At 42.9% G+C, this 22,515-nt stretch overlaps 1 protein-coding gene across 5 annotated transcripts in view; it reads left to right on the top strand.

Moving 5' to 3' along the window:
- LOC109905384 (cell surface glycoprotein MUC18) overlaps nucleotides 1–22,515 on the top strand; it is a 44,114-nt gene that overhangs the window by 12,895 nt on the left and 8,704 nt on the right. For 4 of the 5 annotated variants that reach the window (XM_031790435.1, XM_020502725.2, XM_020502727.2 and 1 more), the window contains exons 3-10: nucleotides 15,241–15,368; nucleotides 15,698–15,929; nucleotides 16,077–16,147; nucleotides 16,387–16,474; nucleotides 16,929–17,108; nucleotides 17,460–17,587; nucleotides 17,869–18,004; nucleotides 18,371–18,486. In XM_031790435.1, coding sequence (XP_031646295.1) covers nucleotides 15,241–15,368; nucleotides 15,698–15,929; nucleotides 16,077–16,147; nucleotides 16,387–16,474; nucleotides 16,929–17,108; nucleotides 17,460–17,587; nucleotides 17,869–18,004; nucleotides 18,371–18,486 — 1,079 coding nt within the window. The remainder of the gene's footprint in view (nucleotides 1–15,240; nucleotides 15,369–15,697; nucleotides 15,930–16,076; nucleotides 16,148–16,386; nucleotides 16,475–16,928; nucleotides 17,109–17,459; nucleotides 17,588–17,868; nucleotides 18,005–18,370; nucleotides 18,487–22,515) is intronic. The other variant, XM_020502726.2, reaches the window with a different exon arrangement.

Genomic DNA, 22,515 nt, shown 5'->3' with positions numbered 1-22,515 from the left:
AGAGTGCTCATGACCCCATCCAATCTGACAGAGAATGAGAGGATCTGCAAAGAAGAATGGGAGAAACTCCCCAAATACAGGTGTGCCAAGCTTCTATAGTGTCATACTCAAGAAGACTCAAGGATGTAGTCACTGCCAAAGGTTCTTCAACAAGTGCTGAGTAAAGGTTCTGATTACTTATGTAAATGTGATGTTTCAGTGTTTTATTTTTTATACATTTGCAAAGATTTCGAAAAACCTGTTTTTACTTTGTCATTATTGGGTATTGTGTGTAGATTGATGAGGGGGAAAAACGATTCAATCCATTTTAAAAGAAGGCTGTAATGTAACTAAACAAGGGGTCTGAATACTTTCCGAATGCACTGTATTTAACACACGATTACATTGTGCATGTTAATTTATTCAGTAATTACTATACATCATGTCCGCACTTGGGATTTGAATTCACAACCTCTTGGTTCACGGTATTCCGATCTTCCTGCTATGCCAGCATGTCAGTTATCAGTTAATCTGAGTATTCTCATCATTGATTTTATTGACTTATTTCAGCAATTTAAGGGCTTTCTCTATAGTTGCCTAATGTTGGTGGGGCATATTAACCTGTTTTAATGTTACTCCTGAATCACTATAATCAATCAAATATTCTTTAGCACAATTACTGGAAGTCTATGGTATCTACTAGTATGCTAGGAGTTATCATGGACTTCCAGTCATTGCGTTAAACACTAGTCAGCAATTGTGCTACCGCTAGTTAGCAACTTCCTTCAAACTTCACGCAGAAGCATAAACATTTTATCCACGGGTTCATCTGGGGAATTAGATAAATGGCTAAATGGCTTCATTGCCAAAATCCTGAAGTGTCCCTTTAAAATTTGGAGATGGAACTCTGTGCTGTGTATTGTTTTGGTATAACTGCAGGCTGCATCACATCCGGCCGTGATTGGGAGTCCCATAGGGCGGCGCACAATTGAGCCAGCGTCGTCCGTGTTTGTCCGGGGTAGGCCGTCATTGTAAATAAGAATTTGTTCTTAACTGACTTGCCTAGTTAAATAAAGGTTAAATAAATCAAATGACTGTCATCGTCATTGCTTAAATGTCAAATGTGAGAAAGTACAGACATGCTACTGTAAACATACACATTTCTGATATTCTGAGAATATGGCAACCATGTTCTGGTTATGTTTCTATCAGAAGCAACACTGTGACCTGGTCCATGTTTTGTCAACAAATTAGCATTGTTTCAGATTGAAAATGCAACGACTAGAACTGATGTGATTCCTTATTAGAGACACGTTTGTTCCAAATGTTATATGTGCTGTGGATTTTTAAAAAGACGACAGTTCTCTTTGAGATGCTCAGCTATCTAGAATTCTACATTCTTTCAAGGAGAAACACATTTAAATTAGAACAGATAGGTGTGTTGTAACTGTTGCCAAGTAATGACATTAACATACTGTATGTTGCTAAGAATGTGAGAGTAGGGTGACTCCCCTTGCGGGTCTCAAACCTAGGCCACCAGCACCGATGACAAACACTCTCACTACTGTCCCAAGAACGTATATCTCTAGGGCATGTGCTTATTAGGCCAGTACCACCCTATCCCCTCCTCCCTACGCACTTGTGTAGATTTGAAACAACTTGATAGGTGTAAGCAATAGGGTGAATGCACTTTGAAGTAAATCTCAGCTCTGTTAAAAGTACACTCGAGAAAAAAAACTTTTATTGAGCATAGTGATTCAGGAGAATCATTAAAACAGGTTTATATGCCCCAACAACATTAAGGAAACAAAATCAATGATAGTCCAAATTAGCTGATAACTGACACAGATATGGTGGTGTAGCAGGAAGATCTGAATACCCTGAACCAAGAGGCTGTGAGTTCAAATCCCAGGTGAGAACATATTGAACAATAATTACTGTATGAATTAACATGCACCATGTAGTCAAAGTGTGTCAAATATGTAAGTTGAAAACACTGTTAAATGCAGTGTGTCAGTATCCCTAACCTTGCCAACAGACAAAAAGAGCTGTGAAAGGATCAGTGGTTCACCAATCAAATCAGGGCCTGATGTCCTGACAAATGATACACAGAAATGTTGCTGCCATGTTCCCATGAACAGTGTCTAGAACATTAACATCTAATATTGCAAGAACATGGCAACCATGTTCGGTGGAAAGTTGATGGAATATTCTCCTAACGCTCATAAAACTGGACACATGAATGTTCTTGCAACGGAAATGTGCCTATTGAAATTCGTGTTGAACATTCATGCTGTATACTCTGAGAACATTGTAACCACGTTCTAGATCAGTGCTGCGTGACATTACGGGAAAGTTCTCCTAACTTTAACATCAAAAGGTTCTCAGAAAGGTTTGCTAACGTAGATAGAATGTTCCCCTAAAAAAAAGGCACGTGCTTCTGATTTGCGAGGTAAGACAAACCACAGCATCACAAATGTGAAGGCAGAAAATGACTTTAGACCATGTGAGTTTAGAGGGCTGTTTTGTTTCTAGAACATATGTTCTAGTGAAGATTTTCCAGGAAGAAGCTAAGATACACTCTTTGTGTGGATTTTCATCACTGTGTGGAGAATCTTTTGAATCTTCTATGTGGAGTATATTGTAGATCGGCAATATGAAGTATATCAGGAACTTACCGTGTACTACAGAACGCTAACTGTTATTACGCTTATTGAACTGTGGTTTTTCACGTCATGACATTGGTCATTTCCATAGCTTTCTCGCTCTAGCTCGGGCCGATTGTGATTGTGGTTCTCAACCCCTTGACTTCTGCTCTGGGATCAAACGCACACTGCTTTCTGTTCCTGTGGTGAGGGTTAATGACCTGAGAGAAAACACTCAACACCAGCTAGTCACCATCGAGCAGTCCAGGAGGAGCAGGATAAGGAAGAGGAGGCCCTTCCTGGTACTACCACTCCTTATGTTTTCTCCTTGACTCCAAAAGACACGGTGGCCAATCGCTGTGGAGTGCTCGCCGCTGTCTCACTGTCAAGTAGCTAGACACTTCTGGACAGTGGTCCGTCAACTGGGTTCGGTACTGTGAGTTTTCTGAGAGAGTGTTTGTGTGCGTGCGTGCATGTGTGTGTGCACATGTGGTTGGGCCTTTCCTATAACCAAGGCAGCCATAATGGACTGAGATGCCGAGCATTCCTCAGACATTTCTCCCCCTGCCTGCCTGCTTCTCTCTTCTCTTCTGTTCCCCCGCCAGTTTCAGGGGCAGAGGGCCTCTGACCCCTCAGACCAGCCCTGGGTTCCTGCCACGGTTCTCAATTCAAGCCAATCAGAATGAGTTTTTCCCCAGAAAAGGGATTTATTATAGATATATTTTGTAAATACTCCTCGGTTTCATCAGCTGTCAAGGTCTCAGACCATCCCGGAAGTGAAGAAGCCGAATGCAGAGGTCGTGGGTTGGCGTGTTTACATGACCCGGTTGGACGTACTGCCAAATTCTCTAAAACGACATTGGAGGCGGCTTATGGTAGAGAAATTAACATTCCATTTTGTGGCAACAGCTCTGGTGGATTTTCTTGCAGTCAGCATCCCAATTGCACGCTCCCTCAAACCATGAGACATCTGTGGCATTGTGTTGTGTGACACAACTGCCCATATTAGAGTGGCCTTCTATTGTACCCAGCACAAGGTGCACCTGTGTAATGGTCATGTTGATTAATCAGCTTCTCGATATGCCACACCTGTCAGGTGGATGGATTATTTTGGCAAAGGAGAACTGCTCACTAATGTGAACAAGTTTGTGCACAAAATTTGAGAGAAATAAGCTTTTTGTGCGTATGGAAAATTTGGGGGATCTGTTATTTCAGTTCATGAAACTTGGTGCCAACGCTTTACATGTTGCGTTTATATTTTTGTTTGGTATATTTGATTCAGCAGATGTGATTGAATGCCATTATAGATGAACCACAGAGGCAGAATCATTTAGTTCTTAATGAACACAATTATTTTGTTAATGTTCAAACAAGTTGGCCATAATTAATACATTTCCACTAGTGTACAGTTACTGTGCCTCCCAATACCTAGAATGTTGTATTCAAATCTGCAGCTAAAAGCCGAATTGAAAGCTTTTGGAGAGAAGACAAGGAGAGAAGTTCAATTTCTGTAGTTGCTGGTGAACATGACACACATTGAATTTGACAGTTACACCAAGTTCCATATTTAGACATAATATTTTACAGAGGGGCTACATTTGAGAACTCAGATGTACAGTAGTTACTGTATTATATCAAATATCACCGTATAGGTGTTCTCTCTCTGGGAGATAAGACTCATATGGTAGGCCTGCTAAACTGGTGCCTGCTTGTGAGAGATGGAAAGGGCTGATGGGACAGCCGTGTCAAATATTGTCTTTGGCCTCAGCCCTGTCCGTTTGCATCTCGGATCTCGGATCAAAAGTGAGGGAACACCGGAGTCCCTCTTGCAGAGCCTCTTAAGAGCCCTGCTTTTAGCTGACGTCCTGTATAGGTATTGGAGAGTACTGGAGTGGCCCTCGGGGGTGCTCACTTGATTGGTTGAAATGTGGGAGCGGGGGAGATCGCTCAGCCCGTGTCAGAAGCAATGTCTCGTCCACTGCCATCAACACTGCTGCTTAATAATGAATGCTGTTTTCTGAAAAATCAAACGTCTCCCAGCTCATCTAAGGCACATTGGGCATTTTAACCCTAATGCCTAATGCAGACCAGACTACTGACTCCCTTACTGTGTTTGTGCGTGCATGTGCGCGTGTGTTTGTGCTGTTTCATGGAACATACAGCAGAGCACTCTGGTTGTGTCCATTTACATTCCAGACAATGTTATTCTCTCTGGACTTACTGTACAGTAGCCATTAGCTACTGTACAAGATCCTATCGCCATTATACGTTGTATGCCAACTCCATATAGAGCTGTATTATTGGGCGAGGTCATTTACATCTTAGCATCTTTCACGGGGAAGCACATGAAATAATACAAAGTGGACACTACATTATTTTATTCTATCTTTGCGGTAGCCATTTAGCTAATCTAAGGCGCTTTCAAGTGTAAAATGTTTAAATCCTGTTTAAATGTTTAAAGCCTGTTGTTGAACCCATGCGCCAATCTAAGTAACATAATACCAAAAATCCCCATCAAAATCCGTCAGTTTAAGCTTGCGTGGGCTGCATCTCAATCCACCGCATCCGCCTATGTCGGCCTTCTGCATTTGCGGTGGAAGGTGGCCGAGCTACAGCCGTGTTTGTCCGACCATGAGACCCCCACTAATGTCAGACTAATGGAAGTAAAAACCTTATCCCTTATTAGCAATTTTTTAATGTATTTTTTGCTGTTTATGAATGTGTTATTCATGCGTTTCTATGGGCTATAGTAGTAAAGGCATAGTAGTAAAGGCATAGTAGTAAAGGCATAGTAGTAAAGGCATAGTAGTAAAGGCATAGTAGTAAAGGCATAGTAGTAAAGGCATAGTAGTAAAGGCATAGTAGTAAAGGCATAGTAGTAAAGGCATAGTAGTAAAGGCATAGTAGTAAAGGCCAAATTCAATATTTTAATCCTCCCACCCAAAAATATATTGATATCTAAAGGAGTCCTTAAATTCACAATCAAATAACTAAATGATCCATGGTATGACCATCTTAAAACAATTCCATATGTTAGCTTAGTACCTTCTTTATAAGAACACTACATTGCTACTTTTTTTCAGGACTAGCATACTACGATAAAGCCCTTTATAAAACCACCCACGGGCCATCTGTTGGGAAAACCTGCTTTAAAAGATTTCTCTGTCCCAACGGCTGCTTCTCAGGCACACTCAACCCCTTGTATAGTACTGTGTACTACCTGGCATTGATTCACGCCACTTTTAGGGTACACCAAAAAAGGAGAGAGCCGCTCTCGAATACTTCTAAAGGTGGCTATCTTTAGAATTGCCATTGGGAGAGAGACAATGCGAGAGAGAGAGAGTTCCAGCATACATCTCATATTTCTGAAGGCATGTCATGGGGTTTGCTCTGTCGTCACAGTCAATGCGGCACGAATATAAGATTGTCCCTAATGGCCTTTCCCATACTTTTGTGCTTCAGTGTTATTTTTGCCTTTTCCTGAGTACACAAATCCTTTTGGAGGCCACTTTTTCCCTGAAATGTGGGAAAGAGGATGGAAGGGGAAATTTGTACCACCATGGGATAAGGGAAAAGGCGGGAACCCTGTGAATTTGCAGTTAAAATACAGCTGTCCATTTTGTTATGATTTCACTTGTATTTTTGGGGGGTGGAAGTCAGAGCTGGACATGGGAAGCTGACCGCATCCCACATAATGTCAGAAGTCATGGACAACACATACTTTTATGCAGAGGTTATCCAAACAGTGAGTGTTGGAGAGTGTGCGTGGAAGAGAGCAATATGTTGCCATGTTATCAAAGCAGGAGAAGAGAGTGAACTCTCTTTGGTGTTCATCTTTTGAGACAATGCCAAACAAATAACAAATATTTCAAGAGCGATGAGCCAGTGAACCTGCTGAATCTGCAGTAGTAGTCTTCAGTCTCTTCACAGTGGGAGACTGAGAATGTTCTAGACTGGGTCGTGTTCATTAGGGTACATCGTAGAAAAACAGTGCAACAGAAAACAAAAAACCTGTAACCTCATTGGACAGGTTCAGGTAGTACCTCCCTGTTTCACAACTTTTTCTCCCTATGGAACATGTAATTCAAGACAACATCCAGATGGACCAATAGAAGAGGAGTGTTACATTTTTTTTAAATCCGCCCCTGAGGTGATTTTAGGAACAGGCGTGCTGCTGAAAGAGTAAGAAGGGATCGGATTCACTGAGAAAAAAATTGGATGACATTCTTTTCTGTTACGTGTGTGTGGTCCCATTTCTCAATCTTATGTTTACTTTCTGCTCTCCTCTCTTATACATCATTGGACTGTAACGGTATGTTGACTGGCTCCCAGAGTAGGCATTAGACGACGGCCCAGGGGAAAGCATTTGAGTCATGGTGACCAAGCAGCACACCTGTTCCTAAAATCACCTAAGGGGTGGATGTTTAAAAAAAAGAAACGTATAACACTCCTCTTCTATTGGTCCATCTGGATGTTGTCTTGAATTTTGGCATGGAAATGTGCCTATTGTAGCTGCCCATGTCAGTACTATCTCTCAGCATGTAAAGTATCAGCTTAGTCACAGCTTCTTGCAGTGCAAGATGTTGGAGTTAGCCTTTCTAATGCTAACTGGGTAGCAGCTAACTCAGCAAAGTGAAGTTGGGGTTAGCCTTTCTAATGCTAACTGGCTAGCAGCTAACTCAGCACAGTGAAATTGGAGTTAGCCTTTCTAATGCTAACTCGCTAGCAGCTAACTCAGCACAGTGAAGTTGGAACCATATAGCAGGTGTGGTGAGTTGAAGCTCAGCCATAACACTAGCGTTATCCCAAGGTTACGCCACTACCGTAGCTAGCACAGTGTCATTAAATGATGGCTGGAATTGGGACCAGTACACATTGTTATTAGGTCTCAAGAGATTTCAGAATATACCCAATGTTGCTGTGATGGCATAGAAAAATAGTTCTTTGATCTCTGTGTCTCTCTGTTATATTTTCGTTTTTTAAAGATTCTGCTGGTGTTTTTTCTGTAGCCACTGTGTATCAAATACCAAGTTTGGTGAGAAAACATGTCTTATTCATGGTCCTTTATATTGAGTCCATTATGCCCAAGGCCAAGGGCTTTTGCCTGTTCGCCATTCACATTCAGACAGGGGCTACTCTATTGTTGTCACGTTCTGACCTTAGTTCTCATCGACAGTACCGAGGCAGCTATCGATCGTTGTCTCTGATTGAGAATCATACTTAGGTAGCCTGTTTTCTCCATTTTGGTGGTGGGTGATTTGTTTTCTATGACGGTGTTTTCCACACAGAACTGTTTCGTTTTCAGTTTGTGTAGTGTTCAGTTCTGATTAAGAATATGACGAACACTTACTTACTGGTTGGTCCGCTCCTGGTCCGCTCCTTCTTACTCCTCCTCAGAAGAGGAGGACGAAAACCGTTACAGAATCACCCACCACAACTTGACCAAGCAGCGCGGTAACCAGGAGCAGAGGGTTCTGGACTCCTGGACATGGGGTAGTAGAGGACGAAAACCGTTACAATTGTTGAACACATCATGTAACACTTTTGTTCTAACTTGTTCGGAATTTAATGCAAAGGACAGACATTTACAGAACTACTGCCATTACAATAATTGTTCACGTGGTAGTTCAGTTTTGATATGTCACAATCTACAGTAACATAATGTGAACGTGTGTTTCGTACACTGATGCTGATTTGTTTTTGTTTTTTACAATAAAAGTAGCATGTTATACGGTACTGCATATGTCACAGTGCCAAGGATATACAGTGTGTATGTGTTTTTAAGTTCTCTATAGCAGGGTTTTCCAAACTCGGTCCTGCCCCCCGGGTGCATGTTTACCCCTAGCAGTACACAACTGATTCAAATAATCAAAGCTTGATGATTAGTTGGTTATTTGAATCAGCTGTGTAGTGCTAGGGAAAAAAAAAAAAAGTGCCCCCGGGGGGAGGTTTGTGAAAACCCGGGTTATAGCTAGAGGTGTAACATGTTTGTCTGGTAATAACTGCAGTCATCCTGCTGTTGCTATTCAAAACCTAGCATGAAGTTGTAGGAACCCCCAACCCTAATTAAAAGCTCTGGGGGTGAAGTTTCCTCTAGGTACATATCAAGGATCAGCTACCCCTCCCCCAATCCTACCTAATCTTACCAATTAGTGGGGAAAAATCCCAAATTGACTCAAGACCGGTGTCTAGAGGGGCGACTTCACTCTGCTCCTAATAAAACAGAATCCCAAAAGAAGATATTTAAAGTTAATGAGCCAGGCAATAATTAGGGGGCGGCCAGAGTCCTAGTGTCTGATGCTTCACAGTGGGCCCCTTCTCATTCGCTCTGAAGTATGCACGCCTGTGATCACTTTTCCATTCTCTTTTGAAGGTCTAGTCCCAAAGCATATTTGATGATGTGACTTTTAACATGTTCTGTGTGTGCAGACATGCTTGACTGACTGCGAATTGTACTCCTGCGCAGCGTAACCTGTGAGGATCAGTGTTTTTGACAGATAAAAGGGCATTTGATGGTTCTGATGATTAAAGGGGAGCTCTTTCTTTGGTGCCTGTTAGAACAGACAGAGGGTATAGCAGCAGAACTCATTTGATTGACGAGCTCTTGACAAGGTCCTCATATTTGCATCTTTGGGAATGCCTCAGAGAGAGACCTACTCTCTTAAGGATTTTAAGACCTCTAGGCAACAGGGGAAACTAGTGGTACAAGAAGGCAGTTCTGTGTTGGGTTGACACGGTCTTGAACTTTGTTGCCCTCTCAGGAGGTTACTCCACCGGTTGTCATCCAGTATATTTCTCCTGTCGAAGGATGACACCAAAATTTAAGAATCTAGGCTACAGCACCACTCTGTGCCAACTCTCAATGCCAAGTCCAGTGCCAACTCTCTCCTGGTCTAGAGCCAGACAGGCCAGACAAACCCAGCCATGTTGTTTCCTAGGTTCTCACGAACACTGACACGGCACTAAAGTAGGGGGACTATTTATGATGCTTAGGGGGTCAACGTATTGTACAGTGTCTACCGTATCGTGTAAGCAAAGACACATGACATGGTATTGGTATTCTTAGAGGTGAACTGTCATTATGAACAATGAGTGGTGTATATGAGTATGTATGGAAACATATACAATGCACTCGGAAAGTATTCAGACCCCTTCCCTTTTCCACATTTTGTTATGTTACAGCCTTATTCTAAAATGGATCCAATAAATAAAAATCCTCAACAATCTACACACAATACCCCATAATGACAAAGCAAAATCAGTTTTTTTGAAATGTTTGAAATGTATTTTAAAAAACTATATTAAAAAATACCTTACTTACTTAAGAAATCAGGCCCTTTGCTATGAGACTCGAAATTGAGCTTAGGTGCATCCTGTTTCTGTTTAAGGCTGTGAAGTAACAAAATGTGGACAAAGTGAAGGGTTTCTGAAAACTTTCCGAATGCACTGTATCGTGCAGTGATCAAATTCTATAACGAACATCTATGGGGGAAATGAGGAGAACGCATGGAATAGCTGCTTTCTGTCCTCCTGGTTCCTAAACTGTACCGTTCATCCTAACGAATCATTTTAGATTTGTGAAATTTCAGTTTACCGAAGACCAGGGTAAAGTCCACTATAAATAAAGAATGGATTTATTTTTAGTGGGGAGAATCCACAGCTTATATCTAAATATTATATTATATTCATCTAGCGTGCCAGACTTTACAGCTACACAGGGACACACTCACCTGACTGGAAGATCAATCAGAGTAGATGAAATACATTGTAGGCATTATATACGAACATTCTTTGTGGTACTATATGCAGTGTATATGAAGACTTTTCAAATACAAATGATTCTCTTCACAACTGCCTCTAGAGAGTAATACTCAATCACTTATTGAAACATAAACAGATGTAAAGTCAAGGGAAGAATGACTCTCCAATGGATGTGCAGAAAGATTCCTTACCGTGTATATATGTACTATAATGTGGTGTGTGTATGTGTGTGTGTAGATGTGTGTCGATCTCAAATGCTGTAAATCTGGCAGGTTGCCTTTAACGTGTGTAGTCTGTATACTGGTGGAATCATGTCTTCAGGTCAAGTTCACGGGCCCCCAGAGCATAAACTTGCTTAAGTTGAATGTTTCACGTTTGATTGGTAAGGTGAAGCTTTATTTAGAGGTAGAGGTTGGTTGTTGGGGGAGTCTCAACACAGATCTGAATCCACAGCCACACCCTCCCCCTCACAGGGATTTGTACCACTCCATAGCCCCCCAAGCCAGATGATAGGGATGAGCAGTATTGTCAGATGACAGGTCTCTCAGTTAGGAAATCACAAGGACATCATCCATAATTGAAAATCTTCATTGAAAACCTCAGTGGCAACATGAATTGAATCCCTAAAATGACTGCGGAGACTCTGATGGTATGTAATTTAACAATGCAGGTCTTTGGCTAGTGTGGTTGAAACCCATATATCCTGTCAAGGTCCAGTGGTTATGCTAGTTGAAAGGTGAGACCTTGAAGCGGATTAGATGGGGAGATACAGTATATGAAGAGATAAGAGGTGGTGTGAGTGCCCCACACCCCTAAAGCCAGGCTAGCTAGACAGACAGACAGATGGACAGAGAGAGGGAGGCGGGTAGGGCGTGTCCCTCCATCCATCCCTTTGAGTCAAAACACATTCCAGGCTTTGAAAAGCCAGTGCCATGTCTCATCTACCTGTCTTGCGATTCAGTTTTTTGTTTTTCCACAGCAGGTTAGGGGAAGGAAAAAAAGAAAGCGTTATAGTATGTGAAATCTCAAAAACATTACTCCGAATGCATGATCTAGTGCGTTATTGCGTTGACTCCCGCCATAGGTCATTTAAGTACAGCGCGTCAATTACCAGCTGTTGTCAAACACGTGAGTGTTTATCTCGAGAGGAGCTGTACGATGTCCGCATTGCGGTCACAGAAAAACCCCGAACCACACCAAATGGAATTCAAATAATTGAACCTATGTCATCAATTAGTCGTTTAAAAACCGATAAATAACCTACATTTCAGATTATCGCTCAGCACTAGGTGTTTGCAGGCAGGAGTTATGTCTACAAATACATCAAGGTCTGGTGTGCAAAATATTTGATATAATATGGCCTGAAAAAGAGGGCTCCGCCTTTACATGCCTTTTGAAAGCAGTAACAATAATGAATAGTTAACCTGAAAATGCTTGTTTCTGTTATCTGGTGTAATTATGCCACGCTTTGTTGGCAAGCCCACTGATTGAGCATGGACAGCTGGAACACTTCCGGTTCCTCACTTGAACAATCAACAGTGACTTCCTTGCTAGTGCATTGTAATGTCACTGCTTTTAATCTCTCGTCTTCTGTCAGAGAGCATGTCAACACCTAGAAATAATCAGAGTTGTCAGCCAGCTCCAGACGTGTCTCAGACTCTTTTGTCGTAATTAGACTCAATTATGATGTTCAAGGAGGTTGATTCTTAGGTATGCAGACAACTGCCTCCAGCTAAACTCTGACTACCGTGAACAATGCTGTGTTTGAAGCCACTTTTTTTTTCATGAAACCTTTTTTTAAGACATTCTTAATGTGTCCAGTCTAGTCTACTAGGTAATCACATTTTAAAACCTGCAAAGCGTTTAATGTCATAATGATGAAAGGATGTTTTCAACTGCTGGTTTCAAGCATTTTGTTTATTTGCGAAATAATGCTATACCATGTGATAATTATCTTCAATGTTAGGTAAGATGATGCCTAAATACCATGGGAGAAAGGTCTTGGTAACACCTTACAGTAGGCTGCATTCATAAAGCCTTAATAAGGGCTACATAATGTTTGAACGTATCTCTTCTGCACATGAAGGTACTCACATGAAGGTACTCACATGAAGGTACTCACCTCACATGTGCAGAGTGTGGACAAGGGGCACAGCTCCTCTCACATTCTGGCATCCCGGCCATCAATAACTCTTAATATAGTACCAGTCAAAAGTTTGGCAACACCTACTCATTCAAGGGTTTTTCTTTATTTGAACTATTTTCTACATTGGAGAATAATAGTGAAGACATCAAAACTATGAAATAAAACATATGTAGTAACCAATTTTAAACAAATCTAAATATATACTTTGAGATTCTTCAAAGTATGACAGCTTTGCACACTCTTGGCATTTTTTCAACCAGCTTCACCTGGAATGCTTTTCCAACAGCCTTGAAGGAGTTCCCACATATGCTGAGCACATGTTGGCTGCTTTTCCTTCACTCTGTGGTCCAACTTATCCCAAACCATCTCAATTGGGTTGAGGTCGGGTGATTGTGGAGGCCAGGTCATCTGATACAGCACTCCATCATTCTCCTTCTTAGTCAAATAGCCCTTACACTGGAGGTGTGTTGGGTCATTGTCCTGTTGAAAAACATGATAGTCCCAATAAGCGATGGGACTATCATGGCATATCGCTGTAGAATGCTATGATAGCCATGCTGGTTAAGTGTGCCTGAATTATAAATAAATCACTGACAGTGTCACCAGCAAATCACCTCCACACCATCACACCTCCTCCATGCTTCAGGGCGGGAACCACACTTACGGAGATCAAAAATCTCAAATTTGGACTCATCAGACCAAAGTACATATTTCCACCGGAGCAAGTTTCTCTTGTGTCATTTAGTAGTGGCTTCTTTGCAGCAATTCGACCATGAAGGCTTGATTCACACAGTCTCCTCTGAACAGTTGATGTTGAGATGTGTCTGTTACTTGAACTCTGTGAAGCATTTATTTGGGCTGCAATTTCTGAGGCTGGTAACTCTAATGAACTTATCCCCTGTAGCAGAGGTAACTCTGGGTCTTCCTTTCCTGTGGCGTTCCTCATGGGAGCCAGTTTCATCATAGCGATTGATGGTTTTTGCGACTGCACTTGAATAAACTTTCAAAGTTCTTGACATTTTCTGCATTGACTGACCATGTCTTAAAGTAATGATGGACTGTCATTTCTCTTTGCTTTTTTTGAGCTGTTCTTCACAGTTTTGATATGGACTTTGTCTTTTTGGCTATATTCTGTATATCACATCGACCTTGTCACAACACAACTGATTGGCTCAAATGCATTAAGAAGGAAAGGAATTCCACAAATGAACTTTTATCAAGGCACACCTGTTAATTGAAATGCATTCCAGCTGACTACCTGATGAAGCTGGTTGAGAAAATGCCAAGAGTGTGCAAAGCTGTCAAGGCAAAGGGTGGCTACTTTGAAGAATCTCCCCCCCCCCCCCCTGTCCCTTTGTTTACACACACAAATGCATGCACGTGGACACACACACAGTCCTTGACTTGGGCAGGAGCTCACCGGAGCTGAGTACAAGCACCTAAAGTGTTCTACTGCTTGATCTCCTGTTCGTCTTACAGAATATTAGCTCAAAAGTATTGTGGAGTTCCTGCACCTTAATATAACATGAGTACCACCACCTATTTCAGTCCAAGTCAAGCACTGGACACACACAAGCCTGTTCAGAGTGAGTCAGCATTGGCCTGTTGTTACGTTGCTAATGCACAGGAAATGTTTTTGTGGGAATACCTAATTGAATCACTATAATAAGACAACATCCTTCTTCCTCCATTAGCCTCTGGTGTGTGTGTGATTTACTGTTGGTGCAGGACAGGGCGGAGAGATAATAACCTGCCTGTCACTGTGTTGTTGAGGTCAAACGTGCTCAGTGAGTATTACTGTGCCCTCCATGTGAACTGTCTCACCTGTTAAAGGGAAAAGGAAGACACGCACACGTACATACAGTACGTAGACCACGTAGTACGTAGACCATGCATCCAATAAGACACACAAAGACACACTGTCCACCCACCCCCGCATACACACACACACACACACACACACACAAACACGATTGAGTTGCCATATTTCTTCCTTAACTCTTAACTCAGGCTTCTGAAAGTATCTAATTAACGCTGGATCTGGGCAGAAAAGTCTATAGGCACAGCAAGGGGTCATTGCCAACCTAGAGGCTATAGGAAGGAGCCTGCTTTAATATTGTGTGTAAAGTGCATAATGGCCCTTCTGGTCTGTGTGTCGTCCTAGACACGCTTGGAGGGAAGAACCACTCATTCCTCTGTGAGAGAACCGAACACTGGCTCACTATGCTGTCTGTAAATTGAGTCTTTCTTCCCTCCTAAACGGTGACACACTGGAATGCAGAACATTACCATGGACATGGGTGGGCTCCCAGAATTCCTGTCATTGCTTCTTTTTTTCTTTGACCATTATGAGCTTTTTGTTGCTTTTTTTCAGCTCCGACCATATCAGGCCAGGCCTGTGTGTGTGTGTGTGTGTTAATGGTGAAACAGCAATGTCCGTTTGTGATATTACAACAACAAAGAAGTTACTGCAAGCAACAAACACAGTTTTTTCATTGATAGAAGATGGTGGTGTGGCGGCAATCGGTGCTGTTTCCCCCTACTGCGGAGGCCATCTTTAATGTTGGTACAGAAATTATTACTAAGTATGATCAAAACTACAAACTTTCACATCATTGTGAAAAGGGTCTTTAAACGTGACTGATTCTGCCCACTCTGCCTGCTGTAAATGATCTCAAACATGTGGCTTGTTTCTCTGTGTCTTTACAGCAGCCTGGGCCAAGGTGCAGGTGAACATGGAGGACAGAGTGGAGGTGTTTCTGGGGGACACGGCCCAGATCACATGCATGTTCACGGTCTCAGACAGCCCCGACAACGTCATTATCCAGTGGTACATGGTGAGTAGTCCCACACACAAATGCATGAACATGGACACACGCGCACACACACACGCACATTAGCCTGGTTGCAAAATCTGTTAGTGCTTTAGCACACATCCCTTCCATCTCAGATCCCTGTTTCACAAATGAACACATGCTCTCTTAGCTCTATGGGCTGATTCCTAACCTACATCTGTACATTTATGCATCAGCTAACATCGATGTAAATGGGAGATTTACATGGGCACAAATATTTACTTTACACCCATGGATCTCAAGGATTCGTCCCTCTGTCTCTGCCCTGTTTTCCAATTGACTTTGACGATGATCTTCGACTTGGATCGTAGATCACGAAGACCAATGTCCGCTTGAGGATCTACTACGGAAACGGCACCATGCAGGTAGTCGACCGGGGCGGGCAGTTCACAGACAAGATCAGTGTGAAGGGGATGGGGAATAGCAGCGAGGTTGTGCTGACCATCAGGGACGTGAAGCTGGAGGATGAGCTAGAGTTCATCTGCCACGTCAACGGGAGGTCAGACGGTAGCGACGAGGGACGCACTGTGCTCAAGGTGTTCGGTAAGAGCGTGATGCACCCATTCCTAGGGCCAGTTTCCTGGACCCAATTTAGCCTAGTCCTGGACTAAAAAGCATGTGGCATGCTTATAAAGCTTCCGTATTCTAGCTATTGCTCTCTATTTGATGTAATCCATTGTTCCTCTCTAGCGTCACCTGATCGTCCAATCATCACGGGGGAGGAATCTGGGATCTCTGTCAGCAATGAGTACCCAACTAAGGTAAAGACGAACAAACGAAAAACCACATTGTTAGCGATAGACAGTGAGGACCTCAGGTTATAGCATGGGGATAAGGTAAGGGCTTGTAACTTTTGAGGGCTTGTAACACTGACATTTAGCGAAATGAAAGTATGTCGGTTTTACAAAAAAACATTGAGCTTTTTATCCCCGAAATCGAGTACATGGTTTTCAGGAGAAAAGGGTTTACACTGTCCATGTAACGTCATTTTTCTCCACAGATAGGGAGCTGTGAGGCTAAGAACGGCTACCCCAGGCCCAACATCACTTGGTACCGTGACCAGAGCTCACTGCAGAACACACAAGACGGTGAGTACTACTAAGGCTTGGCCCATAGACACATTAGTATCTACGCTATGTGAAACTTCTTCCTGCTTTTTTTGTGCTGGCAACGTGACAATAATAAACACATTTAGAATGTTGTAAACATGCCTCGTGATCTCACAAGGAATAACTTTGGGGTTATCAAAGGTGAAAGGCAGATTGATGTCAGTCAGGAATTTGACAGTGAAATTGAAGAACAATGATCTACGGATTAGTATGACAGCCTGTTGGAGAAATAGATGTCTGTTTCATGTGCCTGAATATGAGATGTGGCTGTGGAAAATATTAAAAATAGAAGACAAAAGTATGTGATAGTAAACCACCCCATGTATTCTCTCTCCCAACCAAGGCCATTGGGGATGCATCAACATGTGTAAGCAGCTACACTTCTACAGTAACTCAAGTTCTCTGTTTTCAATATGTGCTGCATGTCTCACAGGGGTCATTGTGGGGACCCTGGTCACTAAGGAGTCCAGTGGTCTGTACACTGTCCAGAGTGAACTTCACCTGAATGTGGTCAAGAAAGACAAGGATTCGTTCTTCTACTGCGAAGTCAGCTACCTTGTCCCCGGTGGAACCAAGATGACTGAAACCAACAAGATCAACATCACTGTCTACTGTGAGTCTACTGTGCCACAATCTTAATGTGTTCCCCCTCATATGGAGACAGTAGAAAACTATACACATGCACAGTCACAGATGTACACAAGCACAGTGCCATCTCAAATCTTGTTCAGTCTCAACGAGAAGCATGAATCTTAAATACAAGTAACTATGCCCCCGTGCAACGTTTTTTATTTTCTGACTCTTTGTGCTGTCGCCACGTGTTTCTGTCAAGTTTCTCTTGTCCTGTACTTTATATGGCCATACTTGCCAATTTCCAAGTCATATTTGTCAACGAGAATTAGAATCTTGTTGACTTGCCTGGATAAATAAAGGTTAAATCGAATGGATGTAAAAATCTCTTCAGATCCAACCACTTCTCTTGATGTGTGGGTGGAGTCACCAAAGGGCAGTGTCAAAGAAGGAGACACAGTTGAGGTCCATTGCCGTGCCGACGGGAATCCTCAACCACTCTTTACATTCATGCACAATATGGTAAGAAACCCTTGCCTATCTCCTAGTCCATGTAGAAATGTTAAATAAAATGCTTTCTGTCTCCAACTATAAACAGAACTATGTACTGTTTATGTACTCTAACATGTGTTTACTGTAAGTGATTGGATGGGCCTATACCTGTGTGTGTGTGTGTGTGTGTGTGTGTGTGTGTGTGTGTGTGTGTGTGTGTGTGTGTGTGTGTGTGTGTTTGTGTGTGTGTGTGTCTTTGGTCATACACAACACTGTTGATGTATGTTATAAATGCCACTGTCTCTCTGTAGGAGGAGCTGGAATCTGATCTGAACGTATTGGTCCTGAAAAACGTGACACGGCAAAGCAACGGCAACATCATGTGTACAGCACTGGACCTGGATACGTATGAAGAAAGCCTCGGGCAAACAGAGCTCTTCGTCGACTGTGAGTGAGACATTACTCTGGTACAACTGTCCTGTACTTCCGGGACATTTCTGGGACGTTAGTCATTGTTAGTAGCACCAGGAGTTGTGACATGACCGGGAAAAAACTTTAGGGCCCTCTTTGTGATCTTATTAGTAGCACCAGGAATTATTCCCTGGCTCTGGGAAAAACTCCTGGCCTAATTATTGCAGTAGTAGTGAAATGTAGTGGAATGTAGTGCACTGGTTCTCAAACTGTGGGTTGGGAATGTGAAACTGGATGTGAACAATGTATACCTGTGCTCCTTCGATCTGGTTACCAACATTGGCCTACTGTATATAGAGTAGTGTAGCAGTGTTCTTAACATTGGATGTTGTGTGTCCATAGATCTGGATCCGGCTATATTGATTCCCAAAGACACCCATGTCATGGCCCAGGGAGAGGAGCTGATGGCCACATGCAACGCTCTGTCCTCCCTGCCCACACACACTGTATGGTTCAAGGTAAATGACAGTAGCCCACTGAGTCAAACGCTATACTCCTACACAGTTATATTAGACTGTGTTACCGCATATTTCATTTTTAGAGGCGATCTATCTATGCTGATATTTAGTATTTATTAGGATCCCCGTACTCTTCCTAGGGTCCAAACGGGGTTAAATCAATTACCTTACAACAAAACACAACAACAGCCTACATCTTAAATAAAACAGTACATTATACAATATATTGTTACATTATTACTCTCTTAATACAAATGTACAAAATAAAATACACAATACCTCAACATTAACAAGTGTGTGTGTAGAGTGTGTTTTAGAGTGTGCGTGTGTGTGTGTTTGTGTGTGTGTCTCTTCGCATTCCATGTTATGCTATGAGGTGTTGTTTTATTTTTTTAATTATTTTACTGCTTGCTTGAGTTACTTGATGTGGAAGAGAGTTCCATGTAGTCATGGCTGTATGTAGTACTGTGCGTTTCCCATAGTCTGTTCTGGACTTTGGGACTGTGAAGAGACCCCTGGTGGCATATCTTGTGGGGTATGTATGGGTGTCAGAGCTGTGTATTAGCTACTTTCAACATGGCAATACCTCTCACAAAGACAAGTAGTGATGCAGTCAATTTTCCTATGTGCTTCTTTGTGGCATTGACTATATAGCTGTGCAGTAGTTCATCTGTGATAAAACTAAGGCCTGTCGGACTTGTTTGGTTGATTGTGATGTCAAGAAATCAGAGCAGTGCTTTATCACGGACAGACCTCTCCCCATCTTCGCTACCGTTGCATCAATATGTTGTGACCATGTCAGTTTACAATCTAGGGTTACACCAAGCAGTTCCTCAACTTGCTCAATTGCCACATTATTCATTACAATATTAGGTTTAGGGTTTAGCTAATGCTTGGTCACAAATACAAAGCTTTTAGTTTTCGATATGTTTAGGACTAGCTAATTACCTGCCACCCATTCTAGAACTGACTACAGCTCGTTGTTCAGTGTTGCAGTGATTTCACTGGCTGTGGTAGGTGATGTGTGTCATCAACATACGTAGACACACAGGCTTTACTTAATACTGGTGGAAGGTCAAAAGACAGGTTTACTCACTAACATAAACCAAACTCTACCTAGTTTATGTTAGAGAGGCTTCCATTAATAACTCCTGCTGTGTTCTGTTAAATAGGTAACTCTCAATCCACGATATGGCAGAGAAAGGAAAGCCATGTTTTTTTCAGCAGAAGACAATGATCGATAATGTTTAACTAAACAGCTCCCACAACCCCCTGATATCTGTCTCAAGTATCTTTCGAATCTCCCTGGGTCTTTCGAATCTCCCTGTGTCTTTCGGATCTCCCTGTGTCTTTCGGATCTCCCTGTGTCTTTCGGATCTCCCTGTGTCTTTCGGATCTCTCTGTGTCTTTCGGATCTCTTTGTGTCTTTCGGATCTCTCTGCGTCTTCCGAATCTTCCTGTGTCTTTCGAATCTGCCTGTGTCTTTCGACTCTCCTAAAAGAGGTGTAGCTGTGCTTGATTGGCACCGGAGGGGATGGCGGCCTTTTTACGGGCTCCTAACCAACTGTGCTATTTTGTTTGTTTTTTCGCGTTGTTTGTAACTTGTTTTTTTAAACTTATTTTGTACATACACATGTTGCTGCTACCAAATCTAATGACCAAAAATAACTTCTGGACATCAGAAAAGCGATTACTCACCTCGAACTGGACAAAGATTCTTTATTTAACGAGTCCGATGCGAAGGATATACATCTTTCTTGGGAACGGGCCCAAATTCCTATAATTTGCGTGAAGAAAAGTCAGAGAAAAAGGGGGAGGAGATCGGGCTGCCTTCTGAGAATTTAAGTAAGTAAATCTCCACTACCATGCGTTCTATTGGCCAATTATTGGAAAACAAAATGGATGATGTAAGATCAAAACTGTCCTACCAATGGAACATTAAAAACTGTAATATCTTATGTTTCACTGAGTCGTGGCTGAACGACAACACAGATAATATAGAGCTGGTGGGATTTTCCATGCAGGACAGAGAAGCTACGTCTGGTAAGAAGAGGGGCTGGGGTGTGTGTCTCAAGGTATTGCTCGCCTGAGGTAGAGTACCTTATGATAAGCTGTAGACCACACTATCTACCAAGAGAGTTCTCATCTATATTATTTGTAATCGTCTATTTATCACCACAAACCGATACTGGCACTATGACCGCACTCAACCAGCTGTATAAGGCCATAAGCAAACAAGAAAATACTCTTCTAGAAGCAGCACTCCTTGTGACTGGGGACTTTAATGCAGGCAAACTTAAATCCGTTTTACCTCATTTCTACCAGCATGTCACATGTGCAACCAGAGGGAAAACAACTCCAGACCACCTTTACTCCACACACAGAGACACATACAAAGCTCTCCCTTACCATCCATTTGGCAAATCTGACCACAATTCTATCCTCCTGATTGATTCCTGCTTACAATCAAAACTAAAGCAGGAAGTACCAGTGACTTTCTCAATACGGAAGTGGTCAGATGACGCAGATGCTACACTACAGGACAGTTTTGCTAGCACAGACTGGAATATGTTCCGTGATTCATCCTGTGGCATTGAGGAGTATACCACCACAGTCATCGACTTCATCAATAAGTGCATTTACGACGTCGCCCAACCGTGACCGTACCTACATATCCCAACCAGGAGCCATGGATTACAGGCAACATCCGCATCGATCTAAAGGCTAGAGCTGCCGCTTTCAAGGAGTGGGACACTAATCCGGACGCTTATAAGAAATCCCGCTACGAACCATCAAACAGGCAAAGAGTCAATACAGGATTAAGATTGAATCCTACTACACCGACTCTGACACTCAACAGATGTGGCAGGACTTGAAAATTATTACGGACTACAAAGGCAAACCCAGCTGCGCGCTGCCCAGTGACGCGAGCCTACCAGATGAGCTAAATGCCTTTTATGCTCGCTTATAGGCAAGCAACACTGAAGCATGCATGAGAGCACCAGCTGATCCAGACGACTGTGTGATAATGGTCTTGGTAGCCGATGTGTGCAAGACCTTTAAACAGGTCAACAGTCACAAAGCCCCGGGGCCAGACGGATTACCAGGACATGTACTCAGAGCATGCGCAGACCAACTGGCAAGTTTCTTCACTGACATTTTCATCCTCTCCCTGACTGAGTTTGTAATAGCTACATGTTTCAAGCAGACCACCATAGTACCTGTGCCCAAGGAAGCGAAGGTAACCTGCCTAAATGACTACCGCCCCGTAGCACTCACATCGGTAGCCATGAAGTGCTTTGAAAGGCTGGTCATGGCTCACATCAACAGCATCATCCCGGATATCGTAGACCCACTCCAATTTGCATACCGCCCCAACAGATCCATAGATGACGCAATCTCAATCGCACTCCACACTGCCCTTTCCCACCTAGTCCCCTCCTGTACTCCCTGTTCACCCACGACTGCGTGGCCAAACACGACTCCAACACCATCATTAAGTTTGCTAATGACACAACAGTGGTAGTGATTACCGACAATGATGAGAGAGCCTATAGGGAGGAGGTCAGAGACCTGGCAGTGTGGTGCCAGGACAACAACCTCTCCCTCAATGTGTGCAAGACAAAGGAGCAGATCATGGTGGGCCGAACAGGCCCCCATTATCATCGATGGGGCTGTAGTGGAGCGGGTCGAGAGTTTCAAGTTCCTTGGTGTCCAAATCACCAACGAGCTACCATGGTCCAAACACACCAAGACAGCTGTGAAGAGGGCACGACAACACCTATTCCCCCTCAGGAGACTGAAAATATTTGCACGGGTCCCCAGATCCTCAGAAAGTTCTACAGTTGCACCATTGAGAGCATCACTGCCTGGTATGGCAACTGCTCGGCATCTGACCGTAAGGCGCTACAGAGGGTAGTGCGTACCCCCCAGTACATCACTGGGGCCAAGCTTCCTGCCATGAAGGACCTATATACCAGGCGGTGTCAGAGGAATGCCCATAAAATTGTCATAGACTCCAGTCACCCA

The sequence above is a fragment of the Oncorhynchus kisutch genome, linkage group LG15 (assembly GCF_002021735.2).
Source record: "Oncorhynchus kisutch isolate 150728-3 linkage group LG15, Okis_V2, whole genome shotgun sequence".
NCBI classification, from domain to species: domain Eukaryota; kingdom Metazoa; phylum Chordata; class Actinopteri; order Salmoniformes; family Salmonidae; genus Oncorhynchus; species Oncorhynchus kisutch.
This window is presented reverse-complemented; position numbering and strand designations above follow the sequence as displayed.